At 40.0% G+C, this 12,142-nt stretch overlaps 3 protein-coding genes across 3 annotated transcripts in view; 1 reads left to right on the top strand and 2 right to left on the bottom strand.

Moving 5' to 3' along the window:
- LOC146481345 (uncharacterized) overlaps window positions 1-375 on the top strand; it is a 3,572-nt gene extending 3,197 nt beyond the window's left edge. Inside the window, exon 3 of the mRNA XM_085108421.1 lies at window positions 1-375. This exon is cut by the window's left edge and continues 703 nt beyond it. Within this exon, the coding sequence (XP_084964547.1) occupies window positions 1-76 (76 nt within the window). The 3' untranslated portion in view covers window positions 77-375.
- A 1,488-nt stretch (window positions 376-1,863) lies between these two features.
- On the bottom strand, window positions 1,864-3,231 carry LOC146481344 (uncharacterized). Its single transcript, XM_085108420.1, has one exon. The coding sequence runs from the start codon at window positions 3,229-3,231 to the stop codon at window positions 1,864-1,866; it is 1,368 nt and encodes a 455-aa protein (XP_084964546.1).
- Window positions 3,232-3,303: 72 nt separating this feature from the next.
- On the bottom strand, window positions 3,304-7,173 carry LOC146481343 (uncharacterized). The gene has a single exon (XM_085108419.1). The coding sequence runs from the start codon at window positions 7,171-7,173 to the stop codon at window positions 3,304-3,306; it is 3,870 nt and encodes a 1,289-aa protein (XP_084964545.1).
- Between the last annotated feature and the right edge of the window lie 4,969 nt (window positions 7,174-12,142).

The raw sequence follows: 12,142 nt of genomic DNA, 5'->3' as shown, positions 1-12,142 counted from the left end.
ACCTTTTCACAAAATTCCATTTGGGGATTTCATTGATGACTGCCGCTTAAACGCTAGCCAAGCGTGTCTCCGCTAATTTTAGAAAGTGAATGATGGCGTGACGTTGTAAATTAGTATTTTAGGATCTTTTTAACAACTTTTTTTATTTCATCAAAATTTTAGTCTTACTATTGTTAAAAAATTGTGCTTGAAAATAGCTCTGTTGTGCTTGGAAATAGTCGCTTTTTTTTAATCGAAATGAATTTTAAATATTGAATTGTAAATAGGTTTTAATAGCTCTTTTTTCTACTTTTAACTTGTAAATATCAATTTTGCTTGGAATATTATAATAAAGAAAGATTTTATTTTTATTATTATTATTATTATTATTATTATTATTATAGTAGAAGTTTTAAATCTTGCAAAATATGCTATTTTGGCTTTATCCAAGCGAACGTACTGAATATAGAAATGCGTCAAGCGTTGCGGTACTCAGTAGACTCGCAGTGTTTACGTTTGTTCCGGGTAATCAATCTTATCGCTCACACTGGACCCGAATAAAATTTTGCAAAATTGAAGTTTGCTATTTTACCCCAAGCCTTTAACCAACGGAATTGCATTGCATCTTTAAAGTCAACGAACGATTACATTTTACGACCGGAGATAGTAAATGCTTGAGGTAGAGTGAGGGAAAGTTCATGGCAAGTCAGGAAATATGCAAATCGGAACCGAAGCGCGCTGGAGGAGCGAAGTCTGTTGAACTTACTGATTTTATTCCGGGTCGTTATTTATTTGTTTATTCTATATGATTTTTTTTTACCCCGGACACTGTTTAATTCTCGAACTACCTACCGAATCATTATTGGGGCAAGGAATAAATAGATAAAGCGTTTACAAATGGCAAGGAATAAATAGATAAAGCGTTTACAAATATAAACAAACAAGTTCCCTTCACGGTCTACGCAGAGCTCGTTTTGCAAAGTACCGAAACTCTGCACTTCGGGCGTTTAATTACTCTTTTAGCTTGTCACACACGGAAATCTGTCTGTTGTAGTCTTGATATCTTCAATTCTACGGATTTATTCATCATCTCGTTTCGTTTCGTTTCGCAAAATACAGCAAGCCTCGCGGCAAGCGTTTAGTTGTTGTTGTTTTTTTTTGTTTTGTTTTCTTTTTTTTAAGGACGGTGCCTACTAATACCGAAGTACTTTTGCGTGGTTTATGACTATGCGGGAAAAGCAGATTTTAGCAAGGGCTATGGAAATCCAAAAAGAAAATTGGGGGTAGCCACGCATTTTTACGAGATAATTAAGCAACAATTATTCTGAAAAGCAGTAAAATACAAAGCAATGTATGGCATTTTTTCCAAAATTGAAGCTTTATTATCTCTGAAAAATGCATGGTTACCCCAAATTTTCTTTTTGGATACCAAAAGCACTTGCTAAGTTCTGCTTTCCCCGAATAGTTTTAAACCGCGCAAAAATATCGCTGTATTAGTAGCCACCACCCATAGGAAACCCGAGTATCACGAGATGCGCAGAACGTATGCGCAGTAACAATAATAGGCACCGTCCTTAAGTTTTAAAACAATTGAAAATGAACGATTTATTCACTAAAACGCAACGAAAACTTAGGCAATACATTTCATGATTCTCGACCAGAACGTCGAGCAACGTTTTCATAACATAAACTCGGACCCAGTGTCCACTCATTGGAACTTAGTCTCCACTCATACACACGCAATGCCTTACACAAAATGAAACGCGGAATATAAATTTTCAGTTCGGAACATCCTCCCGCCCGATGCAGGGAGTGCATCACATGTAACTTGTCAACAAAGTTCAATAAAGTTCAACTAAAATGTTCAACAATGTCTCATCAAGTTCAATTAAGTTCAGCAGCTATATCAGCATCACAGGCTTCAAACAGGTGTAGCCGCTGCACTGGACGGCGAGTAACACTTCCGGATGAGGTCCGCAGGGTGACGGACCGGACAAGTCCATCGCGGCCTGTGTGGGTGTCTTCCACTCGTGCACGTGACCATTGACCCCGAGCTACACGATCCTCACTCACAAGGACCAAGTCACCTTTACGGATTTCACGACCAATCTTATACCATTTCTTGAGGGGTGTCAGGGATTTCAGATACTCTGCATGCCAACGCTTCCAAAATCCATTTACGAGCCTCTGGTGATACTGAAATCGTTTGGTGAGGGCTCTTGATGTCTGTTCTGAAACATGAGTGTCTTTAGTCGGACACACTTGAAGGTTTCTGCCAATCAGAATCTGTGCAGGGGTAATCACACTGTAGTCATCAGGGTCTGCACCCAGGTAAGTAAGAGGACGACTGTTCAGTTGTGCTTCAATTTCAGCCAAAATAGTAGTTAACTGCTCGGCATCTAACATTGCTTTGGCAAATAGTTTCTTCAATGGCGTCTTAACACTCTTTACAAGTCGCTCATAAAACCCACCCCACCATGGGGCCTTCTCCGCTATGAACTTCCACTGAATCTTCTTTTCGGACAAAGCACTCTGGGTTTGGTCTGATTCCAATACTCTCCAACATTGCTGTAGCTCCTTGTTAGCAGCCTTGAAAGTTTTTGCATTATCTGACCAAATAATGCTGCACATTCCTCTTCTTGCAATCATGCGTCTCAAAGCAAGGAGAAATCGCTCAGTCGTCATATTACACACCAACTGTAAGTGTACCGCACGGGTAACTGCACATGTAAATAAACAGATATAGACTTTATCACCACTGTCTTTCAAATACAAAGGACCAGCAAAGTCTAGTCCCACATTAGTGAACGGGGGCGCAGGCTTAATTCTGTCTTCAGGAAGTGGTGCCATCCGCTGACCAAAGGGCTTTGTTAGGTAATGGCGACATATTAGACAGTTCCTCAGTGTCTGACGGACAGTCGATCGTCCTTTGATCAACCAAAATTTCTGTCGCAAAACTGACAAAGTGTGTTCAACTCCAGCATGAAGCTCACGGCGGTGAACATCATCAATCAACAACTTAACAACAGGATTGTTGGAAGGCAAGATAATAGGATGCTTCTCCTCTTCTGGTAACAGTGACTTGTGAATTCTTCCTCCAACACGAAGAAAACCACTAGTAGGACACATAAACGGGTTCAAATTGGCCAGGTTGCTGTCCTTCACTGTACCATGCCGTTTACTTGACGTAATTTCTTCAGCAAAACTTGCTTCTTGTACATGAAAAATCAACCATTTTTCTGCATTTTGCATCTCTAAACCAGTTAAAGGGCTGTCAATCCTTTCCTCCTCTTTCACCCTTGAGTTTCTAACGAATCTTCTGATCTAAGCAACAGTTCTTAGCAAGCGACCGTACTTACTGAATCTTGTGAAGTCAATGAATGGCTCTTTGGGTTGCACAACACAACTGACACTAGCTTTACTCTTCCTCTCTGGGTCAACATTTTCCCTGGAAGGCTTTGACCTCAAATCCTCGGGCCAATCTTTTTCGGACTCTTGCAACCAAGAGGGTCCTTTCCACCACAAATGACTCTCTCTTAACTGACTTGCAGACAAACCTCGGGTAGGTAGATCCGCTGGATTCTGCGGTCCTGGACAGTACCTCCAAACACTGGGATCTAACAATGACTGAATTTCAATAACACGATTGGCAACAAATGGTTTCCACTGTGAGGCGGCTCCTCTGATCCAGTGTAAAGTTGAAGAATTGTCTGTCCAACAAACAATGCGGTTTATGGGACAATCGATTGCACCTTTGACATAGGTACAAAGTCTAGCAGTAATTACAGCAGCCATCAACTCTAAGCGCGGAAGTGTAATCTTCCTTACAGGAGCCACTCGGGTCTTGGACATTACAAGACTGGTAGATGCCTTTCCATCTTCACTAACAACTCTCAGATAAACTGCAGAGGCATAAGCAACTTCCGACGCATCACCAAATGCGTGTAACTCAACTTTAGGATTCTGACTTAATGACAAATCAGTGTAACATCTTGGAATGTGAACGTGTTCAAGTTCTGAAAGTTCTTGAACCCACTGATTCCATTTCAATGAGACTTCCATGGGAATTTCCTCATCCCATCCAACACCTTGGGTCCACAAACTTTGAAGAATCAATTTTGACCTCACTGAAAACGGTGCGATTAGACCAATCGGATCAAAAATCTTTGCTGCTAAAGACGCCACTTTTCTTTTTGTGTACACTGTCTCTGATCTGGACTTAACAATGTCCGCATCAATTGCAAAGACAAGGCTGTCAGTTATCGTATTCCACTTTAAACCTAATGCTTTTGTCATTGGATGTGCTTCTGCTAAATCACTCTCCAGGTTGACGAGACTAACTGCTGCTCTGTCCCTCTCAGGTAAAGAATCCATAAGCTCAGACGAATTGCTTGACCATTTTGTCAAATTAAAGGCAGCTTTCTGCATAAGCTCAGTTGCACTTTGCTGCAATTTCAGTGTTTCCTGCACATTGTCTCTCCCTGAAGCAAAGTCATCAACATAAGTGTTCCTTAAAATTTCACTTGATGCAACAGGGAATGTTCCTTTACACCTTTTCACATGCTCTTGAATAGTACCAATGGCAAGAAAAGGACTGGAAACAACTCCAAATGTGACCCTTGTCATTCTGTAAATCTTAGGCGTGGCCTTAGGGTCCAAATCTCTCCATAGATACCGGTGTGAATCCATGTCTTCCTCTTTTAACCGGATCTGTAAGAACATCTTCTCTATGTCACCCATGATAGCTACATGATTCTTTCGAAAACGCAGAATAATTCCAACTAAATCTGGCTGCAATGCTGGGCCTGGCTCTAAGCAGCTGTTCAGAGAGACACCATTGCTATCTTTAGCTGATGCATCAAACACCACTCTTGTCTTGGTTGTCTGCTTGTCTTCTCTAATGACCGCATGATGGGGGAGATAAAACACAGGACGCCCATCTGTCGGTGTAACTTCATCACAAGGTACTTCTTCAGCAACACCATTCTCAACATACTTGTTAATCGCTTCTCGGTATGACGTAGCTTTCATTGGCTCTTGGAGCAGCTTCTTTTCTAGATTGTACAACCTACTTTCCGCTTGCCGGTAATTATCTTTCAATGCAACACGATCTTTCTTCCACGGTAAGGATACTTCATAGCGACCATCATTGTACGTTAGAGTCTCTTTAAACTTCTTCAAGACCATATCTTCAACATGAGTAGTAGAAACTGAACTTTCAGCAGGTCTAACACCAATGGACTCCAAATCCCAGAACTTTTGAAGTGTTTCATTCAATTGTTCCTCAACACCAATTTGAACATTCATAGACACAGTGCATTCTCGGTCATGACCACCTGTTGGTCCACAGAAGACCCAACCCAAAGTTGTGCGAACTGCAACTGGTTCACTGGAACGTCCTCTTACAATGTCTCTTGTCACGAAGGAATAATAGAAATCCAAACCAATAAGCACATCAATCTCCTGTTCATCTCTAGGGAACTCTTCAGGAAATACTATGTTCCGAAGATGAGACCATCTTGCTGGATGAATATCCACAGCTTCAGCTGGCCGGCATATTACTGGTGTAGTAAGCGCTTCAATACACTGAGGCTGTCCAGATTTATCAACAGGTGCCACAGTAAATGTAATTCTCTTCCGCAAAGTGTTCTTGGTAGCCTCTCCTCCAAATCCAGAGACAACAATTTTGACACTCTTCCCGTTAAGACCAAGCTCATCAATTACACTCTGCCGAACAAACGATGTTTGAGAACCAGGATCAAAGAAACATCTCACAACTTTTGAACACCCATTCACTCCACACAAAATAGCTGGTACAGTCTGCAGAATCACCTTTCCACCCGAGCCCACTGCAACAGAATTTGCCACAACTGAAGATGACACAGGAGGACCTGATGAAGGGGATGGTAATTCAGGGACCGATTCCACCTTAACTTCTTCCAAGTGAGGTCGAGCTGAATCTTGATGCAGGAGACTGTGATGTCTACCTTGGCAGTGCTTGCATGGAGGCTTCTGGCACACTTCAGCTCTATGACCAGATTCAAGGCATCGGAAACACAGACCCTTAGACGTTGCCTTTCTGAACCTTTCTTTTACAGGCAATGACAGAAAACTGACACATGACTTCAAACCATGGTTTTTGGAGCAAATGACACACTTGCCCTCTTGCGTTGTCGCACATAATGCAGAGGTGGATGACCTTTGCGAGCGGTTAAACTTGAAACGATTTTCACGATTTCCAGGATTTTCCTTTGCTGGAGCTTTCGAATCAAGAGAAGGAGGTTGGGAAGACTCTTTAGCTCTAATCAGTTGTTCCAAGAAAGTGAACAGTGTTTTCACTTCTACACAGTCCTGCTTAGCTATTTCCTCACTGAGCTCCAGTTCCCATTTTTCCACAACTTCTTTAGGTAGCTTGTCCACGATAAGGGGCACCAGAACAGGAGCCAAAGTTTCAGATTTAAACTTTTCACCCATGGACTCGACAGAACGAACGTGACCTATCACTTCATCGTAAAATTTACGCATGGAGGCTGCATCATCACAGCTCAAACGTGGCAAATGGATCAAGGATCTTACATGTGCATCGAGGATTAACCTTGTATGCCCAAATCTTTCCTTCAGGATTTCCAAAACTGGCTGGTAATTCGCTTGTACCACTGCAAAACCTTTCACCGCTTCAGCAGCCGAACCCTTTAGCGATCTCATCAAATACTCTAATTTTTGGACATCTGCCAACGACGCATTGTCGACTACCGAAACTTTTATCGACTGATAATAGGGTTGCCAACTCAAAACATTGCCATCAAAGGTTGGTAGATTGATCTTGGGTAGCTTAACTTGTACTTGAGAAGACGACTGAGATACATGTGGGTTGCTTCCCGCCAATTTCACTTCTGGCAAATGTTTACTTGAAAGATAACTCGTCATTTTCGCCATGCTTTCAATCACACGCCCTTCATACTCATTGTGACTCTCACACTCGGCATCAATGTCAGCATCTTCCAACATCGTGCACATTGTGCCTTGCACTTCTTGCAAATCGCTCCATTTGCTTGCGATGTTATCTTTCAACACTTGAATTCGTGCATGATTATCTTGTTGTGACAGGGCTTCGTCGACTGACTTCACCGTGTCTGTTAAAGATTTTCTCAGAAACCTTCTCTTTTTCTTGACAGCTTCTAAATCTTTCGACATTTTCAAACACCGTTTAAAATTCCACTGCAAATCCACTGAAGTTCCACTCGATCAAGGTGCTGCAACACACGTGTTTTGGCGCCAATCGCCAAGATGCGAAAACCCACTTTTTCGCGGCAAGAAACAGAAGTCCAACACTCCTTTTCGCTTGACCGATCGTCGATACTGTTCATCCGACTCAAAGGACCATGAAAATGAACGATTTATTCACTAAAACGCAACGAAAACTTAGGCAATACATTTCATGATTCTCGACCAGAACGTCGAGCAACGTTTTCATAACATAAACTCGGACCCAGTGTCCACTCATTGGAACTTAGTCTCCACTCATACACACGCAATGCCTTACACAAAATGAAACGCGGAATATAAATTTTCAGTTCGGAACAACAATGAGCTAGCCCATGCATGCTAATGAGTCTGACTAGACGCGCGTCTGCAGATTCTTAGACGCGTATACGCGTTCGCAGCAGACGCATTTTACGCGTATGTTTTGGTTCGCTTAATTCACTACAAAGCAATACAATACAGCCATATACACAACATTTACGGCACAAGATGGAAAAAATAAAGAAAGTTAAGGAAAGAAGATAAATGGCGAGAAAACCTGAAATAAACCGCGAGGAACAAGTCACTCTTCCTCACTTAAAATTCAGCTGGCCTGCACTGGAACAAAGGAAGCGGGAAACTAGCTAGTGAAAGTATTTACTACTTTAATTAACGTCTTACAAGAAAAATTAAGGTGCAAGTAAAAAAAAATAACACTCAGTCTGCACAGTCTGCACGGTCTGCAGTCTGCATGGTCTGCGTTTCAACATGACCGTTTGTTTTCCGAGGTGTAAATACGTCCTTAAAGGGTGATTTAAACTAGGACATAGGTATAAGCATAAACGTAGAGATAGGCAAGTGGGAACACTACAGCTACATAAAGCATAAGGACAGAAACACGCACAGAAAAACATTTCTTCAGGAAATTATCGATACTAGCTCTCCTCAATGTTAAGCAAGATGGCCGACGAAACGGTAGACTGCCCTGTGATTGTGCTGGTGCTTATGTTGCCTTCGTCAGTCAAAGAATAAGTAGAAGAACTAGAAGAACAAACGTGTTCGTTTATGATTTCAGCTAAAGAATCCGAACGGATCACGCTGCGTCAGCAACTAACATTTACCATTTCAACTATTTTGCTTTCAGTCAATAAGTCATTGCTTAAAAGCTCAGTTATTAAGCTATAATATGATCTGTTGATGAGTCACTGATCAAAAGACTGGAATGAGGTGTTTCTCGTGTGAAATTTCCTGTCGCGGAGCCTTTCCCTTTACAACAAAAGTCTAGTACCTTACTGGTAAACTTGGTCCAGTCTGGCTCAACCAGACTTACCAAGCTTTTGGTTAGAAAGAGAGCCTAGGTTACAAGTGTGGTAAGCTTGGATCTACTAGACTTTTCTTGGTAGATTTTGTTAAACGTTACCTGAAAAGCCTGGCTGATTTCCCAGTCAACTCGATTGCTTAAAATTTTAAGAGAAAACATGTAAATATAGTATATTGATATTACAACAATGGTATCAAATAAATGCGCAATTGTTGGTAAACAAGTCCTTTTAAAAAATATGCAAGCCAGGATGCCACATTGTCTTATTTTAATGGCTTAGCTCCCACAGGTCACCTGTACCTCAGTAGTATAGCATTCAAATTATTATTATTATTATTATTATTATTATTATTATTATTATTATTATTATTATTATTATTTATTTTATTTTTTTTATTAGCCTAAGACAATACAACATTTACACTGCACTGCGTATAGTACTTACAAAGTTACAACACTTACAGTGTTCGCAATACTTACAATATCTTACAATATTTCGCTTTACTTATAATATTTACAGTGCTTACAACAGTACATATACATTTAATAGAGAACAAGAAGCCAAAAGATAGATAATTATATAATAAATAAATAAATAAATAAACGAATGAATGAATAAATAAATAAATAAATATACTAGATGAATGAAAAAAAAAAACGTTTAGTGAAGTTAAAAACAACTAAAGAGGAGGTCTTTGTAGCAAATTCATTTATAGAGAGAGGAAAGTTATATTGGATTCTCACTTTTCTATTGTAATTTTAGGTTCGTTAAAAACTGCAAAAAGCTAGGATGTGACTCAGTCATTTTGCATGCATATAAATATTTCTTTGTGAAGAGAAGTAACAAATCTAGTTGGCGGCGCAGGTTTCGGTGCACAGCGGGAGAGATTGTATAATTTTGAAGTAGGAATTGCTCGTTCGACAAATTTATTTGTGTGTTTTCTGATACATTGACCAGGATAATACTTTTTGATAGAACTTAATGCTAACGGGGCATTCCAAAAAAGTGTGTTCCAATGAATCAGCGTTTTGACACTGTAAGCAGGCATCGTCATTTCTAATTTTAAATCTCTTAAGTTTTTTATTAGTTACTAAGATCCTATGGAATAGTTTAAAGGCAAATTCTCTTAGCTTATTATCAATGGAGATTTTATAAATGTTTTTAAATAATTTACTCCAGTGGTGGGATAGATCATGCCCCCGCCTAGACCAAGACTTTACAGCTGTAGGTTCTGTTGTAACCTTTTCCTGAAAAAACTTGTTGTAGTCTTCGCAACGCATTTTAGTCAATAGGATTGTTTTATTATCAGAGACATGAAATAAATCGCATTCCTCAAGAATACTTCTGTCAGGTATAACATATTCCATTGCATTTTTCTTTAAATGATTGGGGATGGCTGCAATAAGTTGAAAATATTGCAAGTAATTTAAGTGTACACTGTATTTAAGTTGGAAGTTTTCTAGAGATAAAAAATTTCCATTTCATCGAGCAGGTCACCTACGAAACATATTCTCCGTTCAAAAAGATTTCGCCAAAAAATAGACGTATTCTTTATTTTTATATGTTTGTTATTCCAAAGAATAAATTCACTTTTATACATATCCGTGTAACTACTACGAAGTTCATTAAAATAATATAGCATCTCACGGTAGAATAGTGGCAGATTTTTATCCAAGTGTTTCCAGTCATAATTGCATTTAAGTGAGAACGACAGTCCCCCATATTTATAGAGCATTCAAACTAGTAAACAGGCCACAGGTTCAACTCCTGTTGAGATAGCTCGACTCTAATTTTCTTTCTCCGAGTATGTCTGTGTCACGGACTGAAATAAAATATCTATCATTTATCCACCAGACAAAGTGCCTATGAAGTAAAAATGTTTTTGTCACGGTTTGTTAGTTTATGAATTTCTCGGTCTGGATATGTGGGTCTTACTAAACAAAACCTTCTCAGTCCGCAATTATGATCCCTGAAAGGTTCGAATCTAGCGCCGGAAAGTGTCTCCATGTTGTGCGCGACCAAAACGATCGTATTACAAGGTTGTGACGTAGAAAATACTTTGGAACACACGAGTGTCATGGCGGCGAAGGGAGTTTCTTCGATCTCGGCGACTTATTATGCCGCTGGTAACTCCAATATGACAAATTGCGCGAAAAAAACTGGCATGTCGGGAATAAGTATACATTACTTCTCGAGAGACGAAACTTTACGGCAGAAGTACATTCGCTCTGCCTGAATTCACAGGAAACATTCAAGCCATAGCTCTCGAAGGAGAAAGACAACGATGATCAGATGTGTGTGGATATATTACACTCTCATATCCGTGATAAACGAACATCCTGCAATCTTACTGCAGTTAAATGGCATAAGCATGAAATCACGGGTAGAGAAATCCACGGAATCTTGCTTAATTCGAGCCGATAAACCTAAACAAATGCCACAGAGCTACAATTATACCCGGGAATTGTAGCATACACGTTGCCATGCATATCGAAAACTAATACAAACGAACAGTAAGAAAACCTCCATTCAGTATATTTGGGGATTTGTCTTCACCATCACGAACGGTCACACCACATTTTGATCAAAAGGGGAGAATCTCTTATACAAGAAAGCAAAACTACAAAGGCTTTTTTCAACACAACAGACACAGCGGGAGTCACTTAGCCGGGTCTGTCAACCTCAAATTAAGATCTTGCGTAAGGACCATCGTGTTGGTCATCACAGAAACTTCATTATGCTTTGTGAGTTAACGCGCTCGATCTGACTATTACTACCATCAAAAGTGAGCTTTTGACCGGCCTGTGCGATTTCCTCTCGCAGCATCTGTGCTCTCTCGCATTCTAAAATCGAACAAAATCGAGTTTGGAGAGACAATTTCCAGCAAACTACGAAATTCTTCGCCTTTTCATTTCGGCGAAATATATCCAAGTACTCAACAATCATTCACTGAAACGTCGCCTTCGAATCGAGCGCGCAGAACAATAGCGGAAAGGCCATCTTATCTTCGTCCTCGTCTTTTTCTTGACCTGTTCAACGCCAGTATGATCCGCATCGGGTCGAACGATTGCAACAACTTCCATTTTGCCTGAATCGCTTGACTCTTTCAGATATCCGTTGGAAAAGTTTTGGTTAAGGACATTACTTCGTCATTGTCCGACATTTTTTGGGGGGAAAACCTTGAACACGAAAATTTTTTGGCGATAAAAATATTGGGTGATTCTGGGTAACAACAAGGCGAGATGTGTTGTAAACAAATCTCTGAGGCATCTGCTACGTCATCAAACGCTAAACTAGTTCCCGGTCCCCGGGACACTATTTTTCTCATTTTGGGCTACTTTGTACGACTAAAAAAGCACCTTATTTTTTTTTTCTAGCACATTTCTTTTATAATTTCGTAATAAAGACATGGTAAACTTCAAAAACAAAAAAAAAATGCAAAAAAAATAAAAATTTCATAGGCACTTTAAAACAATACTTGATATCATATATCTCGCTATCAAAGGGTGGTCAGAAAGAAAATAATTAAGGGTGTTTTTAGCAGGTTATACTGTTGCTATGGTAAAACTCACCACAACTTGTTTACCGATGTTTAGGCA

The sequence above is a fragment of the Pavona decussata genome, unplaced genomic scaffold, assembly GCF_977016875.1.
Source record: "Pavona decussata unplaced genomic scaffold, jaPavDecu1.1 SCAFFOLD_50, whole genome shotgun sequence".
In the NCBI taxonomy this organism is placed as follows: Eukaryota; Metazoa; Cnidaria; class Anthozoa; order Scleractinia; family Agariciidae; genus Pavona; species Pavona decussata.
Note: the sequence above shows the minus strand (reverse complement) of the source record. Positions and strands in the feature narration are given on the sequence as shown.

What these genes read in the sequence shown, in the direction of transcription:
- LOC146481343 (XM_085108419.1), bottom strand. Translation starts at nt 7,173, where the DNA reads ATGTCGAAAGATTTAGAAGCTGTCAAGAAAAAGAGAAGGTTTCTGAGA.
- LOC146481344 (XM_085108420.1), bottom strand. Translation starts at nt 3,231, where the DNA reads ATGCAAAATGCAGAAAAATGGTTGATTTTTCATGTACAAGAAGCAAGT.